Source organism: Procambarus clarkii, chromosome 59, assembly GCF_040958095.1.
Source record: "Procambarus clarkii isolate CNS0578487 chromosome 59, FALCON_Pclarkii_2.0, whole genome shotgun sequence".
Lineage (NCBI taxonomy): Eukaryota > Metazoa > Arthropoda > Malacostraca > Decapoda > Cambaridae > Procambarus > Procambarus clarkii.
Window position 1 is genome coordinate 27,959,740 of NC_091208.1, and position 24,430 is coordinate 27,984,169.

The 24,430-nt window shown below is 49.6% G+C and overlaps 2 protein-coding genes across 2 annotated transcripts; both read right to left on the reverse strand.

The window, feature by feature from the left end:
- Positions 1–5,240: 5,240 nt before the first annotated feature.
- Positions 5,241–9,784, reverse strand: LOC138353768 (microtubule-associated protein futsch-like). The gene is made up of 9 exons (XM_069307168.1): positions 9,524–9,784; positions 9,093–9,486; positions 8,184–9,028; positions 7,850–8,146; positions 7,096–7,812; positions 6,804–6,974; positions 5,924–6,556; positions 5,548–5,886; positions 5,241–5,510 (listed from the first exon to the last, which is right to left on the reverse strand). Exons 1-9 carry the CDS (start codon positions 9,782–9,784, stop codon positions 5,241–5,243), a joined length of 3,927 nt encoding a protein of 1,308 aa, XP_069163269.1.
- A 577-nt stretch (positions 9,785–10,361) lies between these two features.
- On the reverse strand, positions 10,362–11,717 carry LOC138353769 (aspartic and glutamic acid-rich protein-like). The gene has a single exon (XM_069307169.1). It carries the CDS (start codon positions 11,715–11,717, stop codon positions 10,362–10,364), a length of 1,356 nt encoding a protein of 451 aa, XP_069163270.1.
- Positions 11,718–24,430: the final 12,713 nt, after the last annotated feature.

A 24,430-nucleotide genomic window follows, 5' to 3' on the forward strand; every position in this document is an offset into this window, starting at 1 on the left:
CATGGTGGTGAATATAGCCACATATTACAGTAATCCAGGGGGGCTCCTCCCCCCCCCATGGTGGTGAATATAGCCACATATTACAGTAATCCAGGGGGGCTCCTCCCCCCCCCCATGGTGGTGAATATAGCCACATATTACAGTAATCCAGGGGGGCTCCTCCCCCCCCCATGGTGGTGAATATAGCCACATATTACAGTAATCCAGGGGGGCTCCTCCCCCCCCCATGGTGGTGAATATAGCCACATATTACAGTAATCCAGGGGTCTCCTCCCCCCCCCCCATGGTGGTGAATATAGCCACATATTACAGTAATCCAGGGGGTCTCCTCCCCCCCCCCCATGGTGGTGAATATAGCCACATATTACAGTAATCCAGGGGTCTCCTCCCCCCCCCCCATGGTGGTGAATATAGCCACATATTACAGTAATCCAGGGGGTCTCCTCCCCCCCCCATGGTGGTGAATATAGCCACATATTACAGTAATCCAGGGGGTCTCCTCCCCCCCCCATGGTGGTGAATATAGCCACATATTACAGTAATCCAGGGGGTCTCCTCCCCCCCCATGGTGGTGAATATAGCCACATATTACAGTAATCCAGGGGGTCTCCTCCCCCCCCCATGGTGGTGAATATAGCCACATATTACAGTAATCCAGGGGGTCTCCTCCCCCCCCCCATGGTGGTGAATATAGCCACATATTACAGTAATCCAGGGGGGCTCCTCCCCCCCCCCCCATGGTGGTGAATATAGCCACATATTACAGTAATCCAGGGGTCTCCTCCCCCCCCCCCATGGTGGTGAATATAGCCACATATTACAGTAATCCAGGGGGTCTCCTCCCCCCCCCCATGGTGGTGAATATAGCCACATATTACAGTAATCCAGGGGTCTCCTCCCCCCCCCCATGGTGGTGAATATAGCCACATATTACAGTAATCCAGGGGGTCTCCTCCCCCCCCCATGGTGGTGAATATAGCCACATATTACAGTAATCCAGGGGGTCTCCTCCCCCCCCCCATGGTGGTGAATATAGCCACATATTACAGTAATCCAGGGGGGCTCCTCCCCCCCCCCCCATGGTGGTGAATATAGCCACATATTACAGTAATCCAGGGGGGCTCCTCCCCCCCCCATGGTGGTGAATATAGCCACATATTACAGTAATCCAGGGGGGCTCCTCCCCCCCCCATGGTGGTGAATATAGCCACATATTACAGTAATCCAGGGGTCTCCTCCCCCCCCCCATGGTGGTGAATATAGCCACATATTACAGTAATCCAGGGGGTCTCCTCCCCCCCCCATGGTGGTGAATATAGCCACATATTACAGTAATCCAGGGGTCTCCTCCCCCCCCCCATGGTGGTGAATATAGCCACATATTACAGTAATCCAGGGGGGCTCCTCCCCCCCCATGGTGGTGAATATAGCCACATATTACAGTAATCCAGGGGGGCTCCTCCCCCCCCCCATGGTGGTGAATATAGCCACATATTACAGTAATCCAGGGGGTCTCCTCCCCCCCCCCATGGTGGTGAATATAGCCACATATTACAGTAATCCAGGGGGTCTCCTCCCCCCCCCCATGGTGGTGAATATAGCCACATATTACAGTAATCCAGGGGTCTCCTCCCCCCCCCCCATGGTGGTGAATATAGCCACATATTACAGTAATCCAGGGGGTCTCCTCCCCCCCCCCATGGTGGTGAATATAGCCACATATTACAGTAATCCAGGGGGTCTCCTCCCCCCCCCCATGGTGGTGAATATAGCCACATATTACAGTAATCCAGGGGGTCTCCTCCCCCCCCCATGGTGGTGAATATAGCCACATATTACAGTAATCCAGGGGGTCTCCTCCCCCCCCCCATGGTGGTGAATATAGCCACATATTACAGTAATCCAGGGGGTCTCCTCCCCCCCCCCATGGTGGTGAATATAGCCACATATTACAGTAATCCAGGGGGGCTCCTCCCCCCCCCCATGGTGGTGAATATAGCCACATATTACAGTAATCCAGGGGTCTCCTCCCCCCCCCCATGGTGGTGAATATAGCCACATATTACAGTAATCCAGGGGGTCTCCTCCCCCCCCCCATGGTGGTGAATATAGCCACATATTACAGTAATCCAGGGGTCTCCTCCCCCCCCCCATGGTGGTGAATATAGCCACATATTACAGTAATCCAGGGGGTCTCCTCCCCCCCCCCATGGTGGTGAATATAGCCACATATTACAGTAATCCAGGGGGTCTCCTCCCCCCCCCCATGGTGGTGAATATAGCCACATATTACAGTAATCCAGGGGGGCTCCTCCCCCCCCCATGGTGGTGAATATAGCCACATATTACAGTAATCCAGGGGGGCTCCTCCCCCCCCCATGGTGGTGAATATAGCCACATATTACAGTAATCCAGGGGGCTCCTCCCCCCCCCATGGTGGTGAATATAGCCACATATTACAGTAATCCAGGGGTCTCCTCCCCCCCCCCCCCATGGTGGTGAATATAGCCACATATTACAGTAATCCAGGGGGTCTCCTCCCCCCCCCATGGTGGTGAATATAGCCACATATTACAGTAATCCAGGGGTCTCCTCCCCCCCCCATGGTGGTGAATATAGCCACATATTACAGTAATCCAGGGGGTCTCCTCCCCCCCCCCATGGTGGTGAATATAGCCACATATTACAGTAATCCAGGGGGTCTCCTCCCCCCCCCCATGGTGGTGAATATAGCCACATATTACAGTAATCCAGGGGGTCACCTCCCCCCCCCCATGGTGGTGAATATAGCCACATATTACAGTAATCCAGGGGGTCTCCTCCCCCCCCATGGTGGTGAATATAGCCACATATTACAGTAATCCAGGGGGGCTCCTCCCCCCCCCATGGTGGTGAATATAGCCACATATTACAGTAATCCAGGGGGTCTCCTCCCCCCACCCCCATGGTGGTGAATATAGCCACATATTACAGTAATCCAGGGGTCTCCTCCCCCCCCCCCATGGTGGTGAATATAGCCACATATTACAGTAATCCAGGGGGTCTCCTCCCCCCCCCCCATGGTGGTGAATATAGCCACATATTACAGTAATCCAGGGGGTCTCCTCCCCCCCCCATGGTGGTGAATATAGCCACATATTACAGTAATCCAGGGGGTCTCCTCCCCCCCCCATGGTGGTGAATATAGCCACATATTACAGTAATCCAGGGGTCTCCTCCCCCCCCCATGGTGGTGAATATAGCCACATATTACAGTAATCCAGGGGGTCTCCTCCCCCCCCCATGGTGGTGAATATAGCCACATATTACAGTAATCCAGGGGTCTCCTCCCCCCCCCATGGTGGTGAATATAGCCACATATTACAGTAATCCAGGGGGTCTCCTCCCCCCCCCATGGTGGTGAATATAGCCACATATTACAGTAATCCAGGGGGTCTCCTCCCCCCCCCATGGTGGTGAATATAGCCACATATTACAGTAATCCAGGGGTCTCCTCCCCCCCCTCATGGTGGTGAATATAGCCACATATTACAGTAATCCAGGGGTCTCCTCCCCCCCCCCATGGTGGTGAATATAGCCACATATTACAGTAATCCAGGGGGTCTCCTCCCCCCCCATGGTGGTGAATATAGCCACATATTACAGTAATCCAGGGGGCTCCTCCCCCCCCCATGGTGGTGAATATAGCCACATATTACAGTAATCCAGGGGTCTCCTCCCCCCCCCCATGGTGGTGAATATAGCCACATATTACAGTAATCCAGGGGTCTCCTCCCCCCCCCCATGGTGGTGAATATAGCCACATATTACAGTAATCCAGGGGTCTCCTCCCCCCCCCCCATGGTGGTGAATATAGCCACATATTACAGTAATCCAGGGGTCTCCTCCCCCCCCCATGGTGGTGAATATAGCCACATATTACAGTAATCCAGGGGTCTCCTCCCCCCCCCCCATGGTGGTGAATATAGCCACATATTACAGTAATCCAGGGGGTCTCCTCCCCCCCCATGGTGGTGAATATAGCCACATATTACAGTAATCCAGGGGGCTCCTCCCCCCCCCCCCATGGTGGTGAATATAGCCACATATTACAGTAATCCAGGGGGGCTCCTCCCCCCCCCATGGTGGTGAATATAGCCACATATTACAGTAATCCAGGGGTCTCCTCCCCCCCCCATGGTGGTGAATATAGCCACATATTACAGTAATCCATGGGTCTCCTCCCCCCCCCTATGGTGGTGAATATAGCCACATATTACAGTAATCCAGGGGTCTCCTCCCCCCCCCCATGGTGGTGAATATAGCCACATATTACAGTAATCCAGGGGTCTCCTCCCCCCCCCCATGGTGGTGAATATAGCCACATATTACAGTAATCCAGGGGTCTCCTCCCCCCCCATGGTGGTGAATATAGCCACATATTACAGTAATCCAGGGGTCTCCTCCCCCCCCATGGTGGTGAATATAGCCACATATTACAGTAATCCAGGGGTCTCCTCCCCCCCCCCATGGTGGTGAATATAGCCACATATTACAGTAATCCAGGGGGTCTCCTCCCCCCCCATGGTGGTGAATATAGCCACATATTACAGTAATCCAGGGGGCTCCTCCCCCCCCCCATGGTGGTGAATATAGCCACATATTACAGTAATCCAGGGGGTCTCCTCCCCCCCCATGGTGGTGAATATAGCCACATATTACAGTAATCCAGGGGTCTCCTCCCCCCCCCCATGGTGGTGAATATAGCCACATATTACAGTAATCCAGGGGTCTCCTCCCCCCCCCCATGGTGGTGAATATAGCCACATATTACAGTAATCCAGGGGTCTCCTCCCCCCCCATGGTGGTGAATATAGCCACATATTACAGTAATCCATGGGTCTCCTCCCCCCCCCCCATGGTGGTGAATATAGCCACATATTACAGTAATCCAGGGGGTCTCCTCCCCCCCCCCCCCCCCATGGTGGTGAATATAGCCACATATTACAGTAATCCAGGGGGTCTCCTCCCCCCCCCATGGTGGTGAATATAGCCACATATTACAGTAATCCAGGGGGTCTCCTCCCCCCCCCCCATGGTGGTGAATATAGCCACATATTACAGTAATCCAGGGGGTCTCCTCCCCCCCCCATGGTGGTGAATATAGCCACATATTACAGTAATCCAGGGGGTCTCCTCCCCCCCCCATGGTGGTGAATATAGCCACATATTACAGTAATCCAGGGCGCCACGGTACACAATTAGTTATACCTCAGCGCCTCGTCGTGGTCAAGGTCACCCTCCCTCTCGTCCTTGACCGCCTCTGCGTGGTCAAGGTCACCCTGACTCTCGTCCTTGACCGCCTCTGCATGGTCAAGGTCACCCTGATTCTCGTCCTTGACCGCCTCTGCGTGGTCAAAGTCACCCTGACTCTCGTCCTTGACCGCCTGTGCGTGGTCAAGGTCACCCTGACTCTCGTCCTTGACAGACTCTGCGTGGTCAAGGTCACCCTCCCTCTCGTCCTTGACCGCCTGTGCGTGGTCAAGGTCACCCTGACTCGTCCTTGACCGCCTCTGCGTGGTCAAGGTCACCCTGACTCTCGTCCTTGACCGCCTCTGCGTGGTCAAGGTCACCCTCCCTCTCGTCCTTGACCGCCTCTGCGTGGTCAAGGTCACCCTGACTCTCGTCCTTGACCGCCTCTGCATGGTCAAGGTCACCCTGATTCTCGTCCTTGACCGCCTCTGCGTGGTCAAGGTCACCCTGACTCTCGTCTTTGACCGCCTCTGCGTGGTCAAGGTCACCCTGACTCTCGTCCTTGACCGCCTGTGCGTGGTCAAGGTCACCCTGACTCTCGTCCTTGACCGCCTCTGCGTGGTCAAGGTCACCCTCCCTCTCGTCCTTGACCGCCTGTGCGTGGTCAAGGTCACCCTGACTCGTCCTTGACCGCCTCTGCGTGGTCAAGGTCACCCTGACTCTCGTCCTTGACCGCCTCTGCGTGGTCAAGGTCACCCTCCCTCTCGTCCTTGACCGCCTCTGCGTGGTCAAGGTCACCCTGACTCTCGTCCTTGACCGCCTCTGCATGGTCAAGGTCACCCTGATTCTCGTCCTTGACCGCCTCTGCGTGGTCAAGGTCACCCTGACTCTCGTCTTTGACCGCCTCTGCGTGGTCAAGGTCACCCTGACTCTCGTCCTTGACCGCCTCTGCATGGTCAAGGTCACCCTGACTCTCGTCCTTGACCGCCTCTGCGTGGTCAAGGTCACCCTCCCTCTCGTCCTTGACCGCCTGTGCGTGGTCAAGGTCACCCTGACTCTCGTCCTTGACACCCTGTACGTGGTCAAGGTCACCCTGGCTCGCGTCCTTGACCGCCTGTGCGTGGTCAAGGTCACCCTCCCTCTCGTCCTTGACCGCCTGTGCGTGGTCAAGGTCACCCTGACTCTCGTCCTTGACACCCTGTACGTGGTCAAGGTCTCCCTGGCTCGCGTCCTTGACCGCCTGTGCGTGGTCAAGGTCACCCTGGCTCGCGTCCTTGACCGCCTGTGCGTGGTCAAGGTCACCCTGGCTCTCGTCCTTGACCGCCTGTGCGTGGTCAAGGTCACCCTAGCTCTCGTCCTTGACCGCCTGTGCGTGGTCAAGGTCACCCTGGCTCGCGTCCTTGACCGCCTGTGCGTGGTCTAGGTCACCCTGGCTCTCGTCCTTGACCGCCTCTGCGTGGTCAAGGTCACCCTCCCTCTCGTCCTTGACCGCCTCTGCGTGGTCAAGGTCACCCTGACTCTCGTCCTTGACCGCCTCTGCATGGTCAAGGTCACCCTGACTCGTCCTTGACCGCCTCTGCTTGGTCAAGGTCACCCTGACTCTCGTCCTTGACCGCCTCTGCGTGGTCAAGGTCACCCTCCCTCTCGTCCTTGACCGCCTGTGCGTGGTCAAGGTCACCCTGACTCTCGTCCTTGACCGCCTCTGCGTGGTCAAGGTCACCCTCCCTCTCGTCCTTGACCGCCTGTGCGTGGTCAAGGTCACCCTGACTCTCGTCCTTGACCGCCTCTGCGTGGTCAAGGTCACCCTCCCTCTCGTCCTTGACCGCCTGTGCGTGGTCAAGGTCATCCTGACTCGTCCTTGACCGCCTCTGCGTGGTCAAGGTCACCCTGACCCTCGTCCTTGACCGCCTCTGCGTGGTCAAGGTCACCCTCCCTCTCGTCCTTGACCGCCTCTGCGTGGTCAAGGTCACCCTGACTCTCGTCCTTGACCGCCTCTGCGTGGTCAAGGTCACCCTGACTCTCGTCCTTGACCGCCTCTGCGAGGTCAAGGTCACCCTCCCTCTCGTCCTTGACCGCCTGTGCGTGGTCAAGGTCACCCTGACTCTCGTCCTTGACTGCCTCTGCGTGGTCAAGGTCACCCTCCCTCTCGTCCTTGACCGCCTGTGCGTGGTCAAGGTCACCCTGACTCTCGTCCTTGACCGCCTCTGCGTGGTCAAGGTCACCCTGACTCTCGTCCTTGACCGCCTGTGCGTGGTCAAGGTCACCCTCCCTCTCGTCCTTGACCGCCTCTGCGTGGTCAAGGTCACCCTCCCTCTCGTCCGTGACCGCCTGTGCGTGGTCAACGTCACCCTGACTCTCGTCCTTGACCGCCTCTGCGTGGTCAAGGTCACCCTCCCTCTCGTCCTTGACCGCCTGTGCGTGGTCAAGGTCACCCTGACTCTCGTCCTTGACCGCCTCTGCGTGGTCAAGGTCACCCTCCCTCTCGTCCTTGACCGCCTGTGCGTGGTCAAGGTCACCCTGACTCTCGTCCTTGACCGCCTCTGCGTGGTCAAGGTCACCCTCCCTCTCGTCCTTGACCGCCTGTGCGTGGTCAAGGTCATCCTGACTCGTCCTTGACCGCCTCTGCGTGGTCAAGGTCACCCTGACTCTCGTCCTTGACCGCCTCTGCGTGGTCAAGGTCACCCTCCCTCTCGTCCTTGACCGCCTCTGCGTTGTCAAGGTCACCCTGACTCTCGTCCTTGACCGCCTCTGCGTGGTCAAGGTCACCCTGACTCTCGTCCTTGACCGCCTCTGCGTGGTCAAGGTCACCCTCCCTCTCGTCCTTGACCGCCTGTGCGTGGTCAAGGTCACCCTGACTCTCGTCCTTGACCGCCTCTGCGTGGTCAAGGTCACCCTCCCTCTCGTCCTTGACCGCCTGTGCGTGGTCAAGGTCACCCTGACTCGTCCTTGACCGCCTCTGCGTGGTCAAGGTCACCCTGACTCTCGTCCTTGACCGCCTCTGCATGGTCAAGGTCACCCTCCCTCTCGTCCTTGACCGCCTCTGCGTGGTCAAGGTCACCCTGACTCTCGTCCTTGACCGCCTCTGCATGGTCAAGGTCACCCTGATTCTCGTCCTTGACCGCCTCTGCGTGGTCAAGGTCACCCTGACTCTCGTCTTTGACCGCCTCTGCGTGGTCAAGGTCACCCTGACTCTCGTCCTTGACCGCCTCTGCATGGTCAAGGTCACCCTGACTCTCGTCCTTGACCGCCTCTGCGTGGTCAAGGTCACCCTCCCTCTCGTCCTTGACCGCCTGTGCGTGGTCAAGGTCACCCTGACTCTCGTCCTTGACACCCTGTACGTGGTCAAGGTCATCCTGGCTCGCGTCCTTGACCGCCTGTGCGTGGTCAAGGTCACCCTCCCTCTCGTCCTTGACCGCCTGTGCGTGGTCAAGGTCACCCTGACTCTCGTCCTTGACACCCTGTACGTGGTCAAGGTCTCCCTGGCTCGCGTCCTTGACCGCCTGTGCGTGGTCAAGGTCACCCTGGCTCGCGTCCTTGACCGCCTGTGCGTGGTCAAGGTCACCCTGGCTCTCGTCCTTGACCGCCTGTGCGTGGTCAAGGTCACCCTGGCTCTCGTCCTTGACCGCCTGTGCGTGGTCAAGGTCACCCTGGCTCGCGTCCTTGACCGCCTGTGCGTGGTCTAGGTCACCCTGGCTCTCGTCCTTGACCGCCTCTGCGTGGTCAAGGTCACCCTCCCTCTCGTCCTTGACCGCCTCTGCGTGGTCAAGGTCACCCTGACTCTCGTCCTTGACCGCCTCTGCATGGTCAAGGTCACCCTGACTCGTCCTTGACCGCCTCTGCGTGGTCAAGGTCACCCTGACTCTCGTCCTTGACCGCCTCTGCGTGGTCAAGGTCACCCTCCCTCTCGTCCTTGACCGCCTTTGCGTGGTCAAGGTCACCCTGACTCTCGTCCTTGACCGCCTCTGCGTGGTCAAGGTCACCCTCCCTCTCGTCCTTGACCGCCTGTGCGTGGTCAAGGTCACCCTCCCTCTCGTCCTTGACCGCCTCTGCGTGGTCAAGGTCACCCTGACTCTCGTCCTTGACCGCCTCTGCGTGGTCAAGGTCACCCTGACTCTCGTCCTTGACCGCCTCTGCGTGGTCAAGGTCACCCTCCCTCTCGTCCTTGACCGCCTGTGCGTGGTCAAGGTCACCCTGACTCTCGTCCTTGACCGCCTCTGCGTGGTCAAGGTCACCCTCCCTCTCGTCCTTGACCGCCTGTGCGTGGTCAAGGTCACCCTGACTCGTCCTTGACCGCCTCTGCGTGGTCAAGGTCACCCTGACTCTCGTCCTTGACCGCCTCTGCGTGGTCAAGGTCACCCTCCCTCTCGTCCTTGACCGCCTCTGCGTGGTCAAGGTCACCCTGACTCTCGTCCTTGACCGCCTCTGCATGGTCAAGGTCACCCTGATTCTCGTCCTTGACCGCCTCTGCATGGTCAAGGTCACCCTGACTCTCGTCTTTGACCGCCTCTGCGTGGTCAAGGTCACCCTGACTCGTCCTTGACCGCCTCTGCATGGTCAAGGTCACCCTGACTCTCGTCCTTGACCGCCTCTGCGTGGTCAAGGTCACCCTCCCTCTCGTCCTTGACCGCCTGTGCGTGGTCAAGGTCACCCTGACTCTCGTCCTTGACACCCTGTACGTGGTCAAGGTCACCCTGGCTCGCGTCCTTGACCGCCTGTGCGTGGTCAAGGTCACCCTCCCTCTCGTCCTTGACCGCCTGTGCGTGGTCAAGGTCACCCTGACTCTCGTCCTTGACACCCTGTACGTGGTCAAGGTCTCCCTGGCTACAGGCGGTCAAGGTCACCCTGGCTCGCGTCCTTGACCGCCTGTGCGTGGTCAAGGTCACCCTGGCTCTCGTCCTTGACCGCCTGTGCGTGGTCAAGGTCACCCTGGCTCTCGTCCTTGACCGCCTGTGCGTGGTCAAGGTCACCCTGGCTCGCGTCCTTGACCGCCTGTGCGTGGTCTAGGTCACCCTGGCTCTCGTCCTTGACCGCCTCTGCGTGGTCAAGGTCACCCTCCCTCTCGTCCTTGACCGCCTCTGCGTGGTCAAGGTCACCCTGACTCGTCCTTGACCGCCTCTGCATGGTCAAGGTCACCCTGACTCGTCCTTGACCGCCTCTGCGTGGTCAAGGTCACCCTGACTCTCGTCCTTGACCGCCTCTGCATGGTCAAGGTCACCCTGATTCTCGTCCTTGACCGCCTCTGCGTGGTCAAGGTCACCCTGACTCTCGTCCTTGACCGCCTCTGCGTGGTCAAGGTCACCCTGACTCTCGTCCTTGACCGCCTCTGCATGGTCAAGGTCACCCTGACTCTCGTCCTTGACCGCCTCTGCGTGGTCAAGGTCACCCTCCCTCTCGTCCTTGACCGCCTGTGCGTGGTCAAGGTCACCCTGACTCTCGTCCTTGACACCCTGTACGTGGTCAAGGTCACCCTGGCTCGCGTCCTTGACCGCCTGTGCGTGGTCAAGGTCACCCTCCCTCTCGTCCTTGACCGCCTGTGCGTGGTCTAGGTCACCCTGACTCTCGTCCTTGACACCCTGTACGTGGTCAAGGTCACCCTGGCTCGCGTCCTTGACCGCCTGTGCGTGGTCAAGGTCACCCTGGCTCGCGTCCTTGACCGCCTGTGCGTGGTCAAGGTCACCCTCCCTCTCGTCCTTGACCGCCTGTGCGTGGTCAAGGTCACCCTGGCTCTCGTCCTTGACCGCCTGTGCGTGGTCAAGGTCACCCTGGCTCGCGTCCTTGACCGCCTGTGCGTGGTCAAGGTCACCCTGGCTCGCGTCCTTGACCGCCTGTACGTGGTCAAGGTCACCCTGGCTCGCGTCCTTGACCGCCTGTGCGTGGTCTAGGTCACCCTGGCTCTCGTCCTTGACCGCCTCTGCGTGGTCAAGGTCACCCTCCCTCTCGTCCTTGACCGCCTCTGCGTATTCAAGGTCACCCTGACTCTCGTCCTTGACCGCCTCTGCATGGTCAAGGTCACCCTGACTCTCGTCCTTGACCGCCTCTGCATGGTCAAGGTCACCCTGACTCTCGTCCTTGACCGCCTCTGCATGGTCAAGGTCACCCTGACTCTCGTCCTTGACCGCCTCTGCGTGGTCAAGGTCACCCTCCCTCTCGTCCTTGACCGCCTGTGCGTGGTCAAGGTCACCCTCCCTCTCGTCCTTGACCGCCTCTGCGTGGTCAAGGTCACCCTGACTCTCGTCCTTGACCGCCTCTGCATGGTCAAGGTCACCCTGACTCTCGTCCTTGACCGCCTCTGCGTGGTCAAGGTCACCCTGACTCTCGTCCTTGACCGCCTGTGCGTGGTCAAGGTCACCCTGACTCGCGTCCTTGACCGCCTGTGCGTGGTCTAGGTCACCCTGACTCGCGTCCTTGACCGCCTGTGCGTGGTCAAGGTCACCCTGACTCGCGTCCTTGACCGCCTGTGCGTGGTCTAGGTCACCCTGACTCATATGTCAACACAATAATTGACATTAGGATCGTCTTACCGAGAAGTATATCCCAAGTCTAACAATAATTTATATTCTGCATATACCAGCCCCTTGTGCCTGGGATTATAATTGTCCTGCGCTGATAAATGACAATTGTGCGTCGTCTCAGACACGTGAGGGAGCAAGTCTATAATTACCTCAGCGACCTTCCTCACCTTGACAATGGCACTTCTCACTGATGCAACATTCACTTCCGTCATGCAATTATATCCATATTGCCAGGAATTCACTTGTAAGTGTATATCCACTTATTTTTATTTAGACAAATCGTGTAAATACGTAGATACTGTATGTTTCATTGCGGGAGGGTTGGCAGTCTTGTATGTGTGTGGGATTGGCGCGCCTGGCGGAGGTAAACACAGCCCCGCGCGCGCCATCAGGTGGTCGACCGTGTCATCATCCTCACATATTATTGTTCCCCGGCACGACACCTTCTCCTGGCGATATATGGCTGCGTGTCTTAGGCCTGAGTGCATCACACTGTGCCATGATGGTGTCGGCACGGCCGGCACCACATGCACGGCTCCTGCTGCTGTATAGAGAGGTGTATGGTGCTGTACGGGGAGGTGTATGGTGGTGGTGTACGGAGAGGTGTATGGTGGTGGTGTATTGAGAGATGTATGGTGGTGTACGGGGAGGTGTATGGTGGTGGTGTACGGGGAGGTGTATGGTGGTGGTGTACGGGGAGGTGTATGGTGGTGGTGTACGGGGAGGTGTGGGTGGTGGTGTATTGAGAGATGTATGGTGGTGTACGGGGAGGTGTATGGTGGTGGTGTACGGAGAGGTGTATGGTGGTGGTGTATTGAGAGATGTATGGTGGTGTACGGGGAGGTGTATGGTGGTGGTGTACGGGGTGTATACAGGTGGTGTACAGGGTGTATACAGGTGGTGTACAGGGTGTATACAGGTGGTGTACAGGGTGTATACAGGTGGTGTACAGGGTGTATACAGGTTGTGTATGGACCAATCCTCCAAGGTGACCGTCAGCAGGGGTGTAGTGTGGGTCTGATGGCCTACCAACCATGGGAGGGTTATTAAAGCCTCCCTCAGTAACAAGCACCAAGTCTACTATATCCCTGAACATACCAGTATACCAAACTCTAAAGCGTGTATACACGGAGGAGAGTGGCATCCTTATATACACCGGGAAGGGTGGTATACTTATATACACCGAGGAGAGGGGTATACTTATATACACCGAGGAGAGTGGTATACTTATATACACCGAGGAGAGGGGTATACTTATATACACCGGGAAGAGTGGTATACTTATATACACCGAGGAGAGGGGTATACTTATATACACCGAGGAGAGTGGTATACTTATACCACCTGTATACACCGAGGAGAGGGGTATACTTATATACACCGAGGAGAGTGGTATACTTATATACACCGAGGAGAGGGGTATACTTATATACACCGGGAAGAGTGGTATACTTATATACACCGAGGAGAGGGGTATACTTATATACACCGGGAAGAGTGGTATACTTATATACACCGAGGAGAGTGGTATACTTATATACACCGAGTAGCGTGGTATACTTATATACACCGAGGAGAGTGGTATACTTATATACACCGAGGAGAGTGGTATACTTATATACACCGAGGAGAGTGGTATACTTATATACACCGAGGAGAGTGGTATACTTATATACACCGAGGAGAGTGGTATACTTATATACACCGAGGAGAGTGGTATACTTATATACACCGACAAGAGTGGTATACTTATAGGAGAGGCCAACCCGTCTACCTAAGAGAAACGTCGCATTTGACCTATACTCCACCGAAGGCCAAAGATTGCCGTACTAAAAAAAATTGGAAGCTGATCGCGAAATTGACATAATGTCCTGTTTTCTGTTTTGGGTCCTCTGGTAGGTTAGGATAAGGTCACTTTAGTAGGACAGTTTCTTGACGTTTTGAAACCTTAGGAGGACGGACTGGTGCATATACCTTTGAGGTAATTACTATCCTGATGGGGGGGAGAGGGGAGAGTGGGTGGGATGATGTGATCAATCAGTAATCAACTCCTATTAATCCCATTTTCTATTAAACAAGTACACAGAAAATTATTATAACATAATAATTGGATATTTATAATTTATTTTGAGCAATTTGTTTTACGATCAAAATGTTTTGGTCTAGATTTTGTGGGTTGTGATGTATGAGATGTAATGGTCATTATCATACGTGTCCTCCTGCATCCCAGCCCTCGCCCCCCTCGTGGCTGCCAGCTGTATGATAGTTGTTAGATACTTGCCAGCTGTATGATAGTTGTGAGCCACTTGCCAGCTGTATGATAGTTGTGAGCCACTTGCCAGCTGTATGATAGTTGTGAGCCACTTGCCAGCTGTATGATAGTTGTGAGCCACTTGCCAGCTGTATGATAGTTGTGAGCCACTTGCCAGCTGTATGATAGTTGTGAGCCACTTGCCAGCTGTATGATAGTTGTCAGACACTTGCCAGCTGTATGATAGTTGTGAGCCACTTGCCAGCTGTATGATAGTTGTGAGCCACTTGCCAGCTGTATGATAGTTGTCAAACACTTGCCAGCTGTATGATAGTTGTGAGCCACTTGCCAGCTGTATGATAGTTGTGAGCCACTTGCCAGCTGTATGATAGTTGTCAGCCACTTGCCAGCTGTATGATAGTTGTCAAACACTTGCCAGCTGTATGATAGTTGTGAGCCACTTGCCAGCTGTATGATAGCTGTGAGCCACTTGCCAGCTGTATGATAGTTGTCAGACACTTGCCAGCTGTATGATAGTTGTCAGACACTTGCCAGCTGTATGATAGTTGTAAACAACTTGCCAGCTGTATGATAGTTGTCAGCCACTTGCCAGCTGTATGATAGTTGTCAGACACTTGCCAGCTGTATGATAGCTGTCAGCCACTTACCAGCTGTATGATAGTTGTCAGCCACTTACCAGCTGTATGATAGTTGTCGGCCACTTGCCAGCTGTATGATAGTTGTGAGCCACTTGCCAGCTGTATGATAGTTGTGAGCCACTTGCCAGCTGTATGATAGTTGTCGGCCACTTACCAGCTGTATGATAGTTGTCAACCACTTGCCAGCTGTATGATAGTTGTCAAACACTTGCCAGCTGTATGATAGTTGTCAACCACTTGCCAGCTGTATGATAGTTGTCAACCACTTGCCAGCTGTATGATAGTTGTCAAACACTTGCCAGCTGTATGATAGTTGTCAAACACTTGCCAGCTGTATGATAGTTGTCAACCACTTGCCAGCTGTATGATAGTTGTGAGCCACTTGCCAGCTGTATGATAGTTGTGAGCCACTTGCCAGCTGTATGATAGTTGTCGGCCACTTACCAGCTGTATGATAGTTGTCAACCACTTGCCAGCTGTATGATAGTTGTCAAACACTTGCGAGCTGTATGATAGTTGTCAACCACTTGCTAGCTGTATGATAGTTGTCAACCACTTGCCAGCTGTATGATAGTTGTCAAACACTTGCCAGCTGTATGATAGTTGTCAAACACTTGCCAGCTGTATGATAGTTGTCAAACACTTGCCAGCTGTATGATAGTTGTCAACCACTTGCCAGCTGTATGATAGTTGTCAAACACTTGCCAGCTGTATGATAGTTGTCAAACACTTGCCAGCTGTATGATAGTTGTCAAACACTTGCCAGCTGTATGATAGTTGTCAACAACTTGCCAGCTGTATGATAGTTGTCAAACACTTGCCAGCTGTATGATAGTTGTCAAACACTTGCCAGCTGTATGATAGTTGTCAGCCACTTGCCAGCTGTATGATAGTTGTCAACCACTTGCCAGCTGTATGATAGTTGTCAACCACTTGCCAGCTGTATGATAGTTGTCAAACACTTGCCAGCTGTATGATAGTTGTCAGCCACTTGCCAGCTGTATGATAGTTGTCAGCCACTTGCCAGCTGTATGATAGTTGTCAAACACTTGCCAGCTGTATGATAGTTGTCAGCCACTTGCCAGCTGTATGATAGTTGTCAAACACTTGCCAGCTGTATGATAGTTGTCAGACACTTACCAGCTGTACGATAACAGTCAACCACTTACCAGCTGAATGATAACAGTCAACCACTTACCAGCTGTACGATAACAGCCAACCACTTACCAGCTGTATGATAACAGTCATCCACTTACCAGCTGTATGATAACAGCCAACCACTTACCAGCTGTATGATAACAGTCAACCACTTACCAGCTGTACGATAACAGCCAACCACTTACCAGCTGTATGATAACAGTCATCCACTTACCAGCTGTATGATAACAGCCAACCACTTACCAGCTGTACGATAATTCCCGTCGTGTGTGTCGCTGTAATGCCTGTCAAGTGGGCAATAATTACGGGAGTGGGTGGTTCCTGTAATTGTCAAGTGGATAACAAACATGTGTGTCAGTGTGGTATTTGCTAGAGTAATAATACTTACAGGTGTTCTTACAGGTGTGTGTGTAGTTATGAGAGTAGTTAATGGTGGAATTGGTGGGAGTAGTTACGTATTGGTGATTCCTGGTGTCTGCCGGCGTCAGAGAAGGACTAAAATCGTCTTTCTCTTTGGAATATATCTCATATATGTAATATTATCTCATATATCATATATCTTCTTCCTCTTGAGTATAGCCAAATTGCTTCTGACTTGTGACCTTATGTTGGTAATTTGTTATGGTGCCAGAGTATAGTGGACCATCACAGTCATTGTATGGTGCCAGAGTATAGTGACCATCACAGTCATTGTATGGTGCCAGAGTATAGTGACCATCACAGTCATTGTATGGTGCCAGAGTGTTGTGGACCATCACAGTCATTGTATGGTGCCAGAGTATAGTGACCATCACAGTCATTGTATGGTGCCAGAGTATAGTGATCATCACAGTCATTGTATGGTGCCAGAGTGTTGTGGACCATCACAGTCATTGTATGGTGCCAGAGTATAGTGACCATCACAGTCATTGTATGGTGCCAGAGTATAGTGGACCATCACAGTCATTGTATGGTGCCAGAGTGTAGTGACCATCACAGTCATTGTATGGTGCCAGAGTGTAGTGGATCATCACAGTCATTGTATGGTGCCAGAGTATAGTGACCATCACAGTCATTGTATGGTGCCAGAGTATAGTGGACCATCACAGTCATTGTATGGTGCCAGAGTATAGTGACCATCACAGTCATTGTATGGTGCCAAAGTATAGTGAACCATCACAGTCATTGTATAGTGCCAAAGTATAGTGAACCATCACAGTCATTAGCACAACTCTACCAGATAATTTTACAATGTCACATATTTGTGCCTTGAGCTTCGAGTTCCAGCTCCTGGACCCAGCTTTACTAGCTGCACTTTTATTTTGTTTAATACAATATCTCCTGACCAATATCCCTGTCGTAGCTGCTTTTAAAGTTGTCAATGTACGTTGTCTGTTCAAACTGGTCCTTTATGTCACACCGTATACGCACCACACTTACCACGCTAAAAGTTAACTTTTTAACGTTTCTATGACACATCTGAGCCTGAAGCTTCCACCCGTGTCTCCTTGTTCTGTTGGTATTCATTGTAAGCATTTCCTCATTTTCAACCCTGTCAATCCCCCCCTAAGTATTTTATACGTCTGTATCATGTCCCCCCCCTCTCCCTCCTATTTTCTAACGTCGTCAGGTTTAGTTCCTTCAGTCTGTCTTCATACCTCATCCCTCTCAGCTCTGGGACGAGTCTCGTTTCAAATTTATGCACCCTTTCGAGCTTCCTTATGTGTTTTTTAGATGGGGCTCCAGGATGGGCGGCATACTCTAAGACTGGCCTCACATAGGCGGTATATAGTGATCTAAAAGCCTCCTTGTTCAGGGATGAACTGACTTGTGCCAGAGTAGAGTATGCGGCTGACGTTATTCTGTTTATTTGAGCCTCTGGAGTTAGGTTTGGTGTTATGTCCACTCCCAGATCCATGTCTGGTCGTTATAGGGAGGTAGTTTCCCTTCATTGTGTAGTGGCCTTTCGGTCTCCTGGCTCCTAATCCCATTTCCATCACCTTATACTTGCTGGTGTTGAACTCTAGCAGCCATTTCTCGCGTCATCTCTGCAACCTGTTCAAGTCATCCTGGAGAATCTTACAATGCTCATCTGTCTGCAGCTCATCAGTCTTGCGTCATCTGCAAACATTGACATCAAAGACTCAACTCCTGCCGTCAAGTCATTGACATAAATAAGGAATAGAATATGTCCCAAGACCCATCCTTGAGGCACCCCGCTTGTTACTCTACGCCAGTCCCACTCCTCGTCCCTCACTGTCACTCTCTGACACCTGTCCGGTAGGTAATTCCTTACCCATGTTAGTGCGTATCCGCCTACTCCCGCCTGCCCCTCCAGTTTTTAACAGTAACCGCCGGTGTGGTGCTGTATCAAAGGCGTTTTGGCAGTTGAGAAATATGGAGGTTGCCCATCCTTCTGTCTTGCCTTCTTGTCGTTACCTTATCATACAACTCCAGGAGGTTCGTCAGGCAGGATTTCCGTTCTGTAAAGCCATGTTGTTGTTTACTTATAAAGCCAATTTTTTCTAGGTGTATAACTAGTCTTAAGCTAATAAGTCTTCCAAGTACTTTGCAAGGAATGCTTTTGAGCGACACTGATCTGTAGTGAAGTGCTTCTCTATCTCCTTTCTTGTAGAGGGACACCACATTTGCCCTCTTCCAGCAGCTGGGCAGTTCCCCCTGTGTAAGTGACGCATTAAAGATTGAGGCTAGAGGTATGCTGAGGGCCTGTGCTGCTTCTTTTAACAGCCATGGTGATACTCTATCTGGCCCAGTAGCTTTAGTTACATCCAGTGATGCTGGCTGTAGTCTTACTTCCTCCGCTCTTATCTTAATATTTAGTAGTTCCTCATCAGGGGCAGCTTCCTCATCTAGCTCCGGGAGCTGTCCAGGCTCAGTAGTGAACACCTCATGGAAGCTGGCATTGAGCTCCTCACAAATTTCTGTAACATTTTCTGTATACTGGCCTTTTCCCTTTTTCGTAACCTGGTCACTTGGTCATTCACTCTCATTTTCCTTCTAATATGGTTATGTAGGAGTTTGGTTGGCTCTATGTCCCGGAGACAATATTATTTTAAGAACATAAGAACAAAGGCAACTGCAGAAGGCCTATTGGCCCATACGAGGCAGCTCCTATTTATAACCACCCAATCCCACTCATACACATGTCCAACCCGCGCTTGAAACAATTTTCATAGTTTCTTTCTGACAATCTTCTTGTGTTTATGTTGTCATTCGTGGCCCTGTTGCACCTATTGCTGTGTGTCTCTGTCCTTTGTCTTCTGTGTTCCCTCCACTCCCTCCTCCTCTTTCTTCTTCCTGCCTCCCACTCTTTATTGAACCACGGGTATTATATGTTCTCCCGATATATTATATATATATATATATATATATATATATATATATATATATATATATATATATATATATATATATATATATATATATATATATATATTATTAAATATGACCGAAAAAGTAAGATTAATAATTCTAACACGAATTTTCTCTATGTTTCTTATATTTCTTTTCACTGTTGATGGTAACTGAAAAATAAATTCTCCATACTCCATAGCACCATACTGTCCCCCGAGCTCAAAGCGGCAGCTAAGAGCCTTCGTGAGAACAAGGAGATGTCACCTCTTCGTCAGAAGAGGTGACAAGTCGCCAATATACGTCATTCTTAAAAAAGACGAATATCTGGCGAAAATGAACCTCATTCTCTCTGGCCAAACTAAATTCCAAAGGGTAACGAAGGACACTACAGCCGAATTGAAGGCAAAGGTCAACAAATTGATCGAAACTGTGAACGCCAAGAAATCCGGACTCCACCTGCTAAAGATTATTGGGGAATATAAGCCTGGATACGCGTATGGAAATGTCAAGACACATAAGCCTGGAAACCCACTTCGGCCAATCATCAGCCAGATACCCACACCCACGTACAGACTGGCGAAGCGACTCAACGGCTTGCTGACTCCTTATGTCCCTTGCACCTTCAGCCTGAAGTCTCCAAAGGAATTTGTTGACTTACTGCGTGTAACATGGGCCACAGGGATAAGAGCCTCGTTGGACGTAGAATCACTGTTTACCAACGTACCTGTGGATGAAACAATCGGGATGATAGCGGACAGAGTGTATTGTGATCCGGCCTGTACTCCTCTTGACATACCAGAAAACATTCTAAGGAAACTACTCCAAGCTTGTACTAAAGAGGCACCCTTCTTGAGCCCGGATGGGCACATGTATAAGCAAGTAGATGGGGTCGCCATGGGTTCTCCCCTAGGTGTCCTGTTTGCGAACTTCTACATGGGTACCATCGAACAAAAGGTCTTAGTCGACATGTACTTGAAACCGGCCATATACTGCAGGTATGTTGACGACAATTTTACACAGGTACCTGATGTCAGACATCTGCAGGAGCTGAAGGAGGCATTTGAGCGGAATTCTATGTTGCGTTTCACTTACGAGATGGAGAAGGATGGGAAGCTGCCCTTTCTAGATGTAACAGTCATGGAAAGGAGCGGAGGTTTCCACACTGCAGTCTACACTAAGGAAACAAACATAGGAATGTGCCTCAATGCCAACAGTGACTGCCCAGACAGGTACAAGAGGAGTGTCGTTAACGCTTATGTCGACCGTGCTCTCAACCACAGCTCAGGATGGAAGCAAGTCGATGAAGAACTCTGTAGGGTCAGGCAAGTCCTAGTCAACAACGGCTTCTCCAATGGTTTCGTTGAAGACATCATAAGAAGCAAGGTGAAACGCCATGCAACCTCTGAAGAGACAACTAACACAACACCTGTACCCCCTATTAGACTATTTTACAGGAACTTCATTTCCACAGCTCATAAAACGGAGGAAAGGGTCCTGAAAGATATTGTTAATAGAAACGTTATCCCTACAGACAAAAATCAGAAGATACAATTGACGATTTACTATAAAACCAAGAAAACGGCCAACCTGCTCATGAGAAACTCTCCAGACACAAAGCAGAACGCTTTAAAAGAGACCAATGTCGTCTATGCCTTCAGTACATAGGCAAGACAACAACATCTCTTTCCAGGCGATTAACGATGCATAAGCAACAGGGCTCCATTAAGGAACATATAATCTCCTCCCACAACCAGACCATCACCAGAGAAGTCTTAACAAAAAACACGGAAATCATCGATAGATACAGCGATAGCAGGCGGCTTGATATCTGTGAGGCACTTCACATTAAGAAGTCGACACAAACAATCAACAGCCAATTAATGCACAACTATATTCTACCCACTTCAAGACTCCGCACCAATATAGAAGCATCAAGAAATATGGGCCAATAGGCCCTCTGCAGTTACTTCCATTCTTCCCATTAACTTACAAAATATTATACTCATTGTTTCGTGTTCTGTCTTGTGTTGAAAGTTTGTTTTCACCTCATCCAAAACTGTTGTAACATATCACCTCACCCAAATGCAGGTATAAAATCGAAGATGTTCGAACTCTGTTCAGTTATAGTTGTGTGTGTGTAAACTAAAGTCTTTGAAAATGTAATAAGTTTTACGAAACGCGTTCAAGTGTCGCATAAGACTAGAAATAAAAATGAATTTTGGAGAATTGATTTTTCAGTTACCATCAACAGTGAAAAGAAATATAAGAAACATAGAGAAAATTCGTGTTAGAATTATTAATCTTACTTTTTCGGTCATAACTAATAATATATGTCTACAGGAAAGACTGCTACCAAAATATATATATATATATATATATATATATATATATATATATATATATATATATATATATATATATATATATATATATATATACTAGTAGTACCCGGCACCGCATTGCTGTGGCTCAGCAACGTATGTGCGTTGCTGAGCCACAGCAACCTTCCCTGTCCCCTCGTCCTCCCCACCATTCCCCACTCCCTCGTCCGATGCCTTCCCAAATGGTCTGATGTTCCCATCACTGAAATATAAGAAAAACATTAAAAAAAATGAAATTAAAATATGAAAGAAAACTATACTCACGAAATGAACGGTATGGTAAACAACACAGCCTATACTACCGCAATTCACACAAAATAATTAAATCAAAAGGAAAATAAATCAGAATCTATGAAAATTAAATTTTTCAATGCAATTAGAAACATTGAAATGAAATTGTAACATATTTAGTATAGCATGTGTGTTGCTCTTACATGCAACAGATGGCGCTGTTTTTCAAGGTCAGCATAGTTTTACCTGTCACAGGTGCGGCAGCTATACTTATACTTACCAAATGAACGGTATGGTAAACAACACAGCTCAATTCCAACACAATGTCACACAAAATAGTTCAATAAAAAATAAAATAAATCGAAATCTATGAAAATAAAATTTTCACACCGAACCTTTTGGAGAGTGTGACGTCACTGGACCACTGAACATCAATGAACTATTATAAGAATGGACATCAATGAGCTACTATAAGAATGGGCATCAATGAGCTACTATAAGAATGGACATCAATGAACTATTATAAGAATGGACATCAATGAGCTACTATAAGAATGGGCATCAATGAGCTACTATAAGAATGGACATCAATGAGCTACTATAAGAATGGACATCAATGAACTACTATAAGAATGGACATCAATGAACTACTATAAGAATGGGCATCAATGAACTATTATAAGAATGAACATCAATGAACTATTATAAGAATGGACATCAATGAGCTACTATAAGAATGGGCATCAATGAACTATTATAAGAATGAACATCAATGAACTATTATAAGAATGGACATCAATGAACTACTATAAGAATGGACATCAATGAGCTACTATAAGAATGGACATCAATGAACTATTATAAGAATGGACATCAATGAGCTACTATAAGAATGAACATCAATGAGCTACTATAAGAATGGGCATCAATGAACTACTATAAGAATGGACATCAATGAGCTACTATAAGAATGAACAATCAATGAGCTACTATAAGAATGGACATCAATGAACTACTATAAGAATGAACATCAATGAGCTACTATAAGAATGGACATCAATGAGCTACTATAAGAATGGGCATCAATGAACTACTATAAGAATGGACATCAATGAACTACTATAAGAATGGACATCAATGAGCTACTATAAGAATGAACATCAATGAGCTACTATAAGAATGGACATCAATGAGCTACTATAAGAATGGGCATCAATGAACTACTATAAGAATGGACATCAATGAACTACTATAAGAATGGGCATCAATGAGCTACTATAAGAATGAACATCAATGAACTACTATAAGAATGGGCATCAATGAGCTACTATAAGAATGAACATCAATGAACTACTATAAGAATGGGCATCAATGAACTACTATAAGAATGAACATCAATGAACTACTATAAGAATGAACATCAATGAGCTACTATAAGAATGAACATCAATGAACTACTATAAGAATGAACATCAATGAACTACTATAAGAATGGACATCAATGAACTACTATAAGAATGGGCATCAATGAACTACTATAAGAATGGACATCAATGAACTACTATAAGAATGGACATCAATGAACTACTATAAGAATGGGCATCAATGAACTACTATAGGAATGGACATCAATGAGCTACTATAAGAATGGACATCAATGAGCTACTATAAGAATGGGCATCAATGAACTACTATAAGAATGGACATCAATGAGCTACTATAAGAATGGACATCAATGAGCTACTATAAGAATGGGCATCAATGAACTACTATAAGAATGGGCATCAATGAACTACTATAAGAATGGGCATCAATGAACTACTATAAGAATGGACATCAATGAGCTACTATAAGAATGGGCATCAATGAACTACTATAAGAATGGGCATCAATGAACTATAAGAATGGGCATCAATGAACTACTATAAGAATGGACATCAATGAGCTACTATAAGAATGGGCATCAATGAACTACTATAAGAATGGGCATCAATGAGCTACTATAAGAATGGGCATCAATGAACTATTATAAGAATGGGCATCAATGAACTATTATAAGAATGGGCATCAATGAACTATTATAAGAATGGACATCAATGAACTATTATAAGAATGGACATCAATGAACTACTATAAGAATGGACATCAATGAACTACTATAAGAATGGACATCAATGAACTACTATAAGAATGGACATCAATGAACTACTATAAGAATGGACATCAATGAACTACTATAAGAATGGACATCAATGAGCTACTATAAGAATGGGCATCAATGAGCTACTATAAGAATGGACATCAATGAGCTACTATAAGAATGGACATCAATGAGCTACTATAAGAATGGGCATCAATGAACTACTATAAGACTGGGTATATCAATGAGCTACTATAAGAATGGGCATCAATGAACTACTATAAGAATGGGCATCAATGAGCTACTATAAGAATGGGCATCAATGAACTACTATAAGAATGGGCATCAATGAGCTACTATAAGAATGGGCATCAATGAACTACTATAAGACTGGGTATATCAATGAACTACTATAAGACTGGGTATATATATCAATGGATTACTATAAGAATGGATATATATATACACCAATGAATTACTGTAAGAATGGGCATATATATATATATATATAT

Coding starts and splice junctions, on each gene's coding strand:
- LOC138353768 (XM_069307168.1), bottom strand. CDS start 9,784: ATGCAGAGGCGGTCAAGGACGAGTCAGGGTGACCTTGACCACGCAGAG. Junction 6,557..6,803: donor ACCTTGACCAAGCAGAGGCG/GTCAAGGACGAG, acceptor GACCACGCACAG/GCGGTCAAGGACGAGAGCCA. Junction 5,887..5,923: donor ACCTTGACCACGCAGAGGCG/GTCAAGGACGAG, acceptor GACCACGCACAG/GCGGTCAAGGACGAGAGGGA.
- LOC138353769 (XM_069307169.1), bottom strand. CDS start 11,717: ATGAGTCAGGGTGACCTAGACCACGCACAGGCGGTCAAGGACGCGAGT.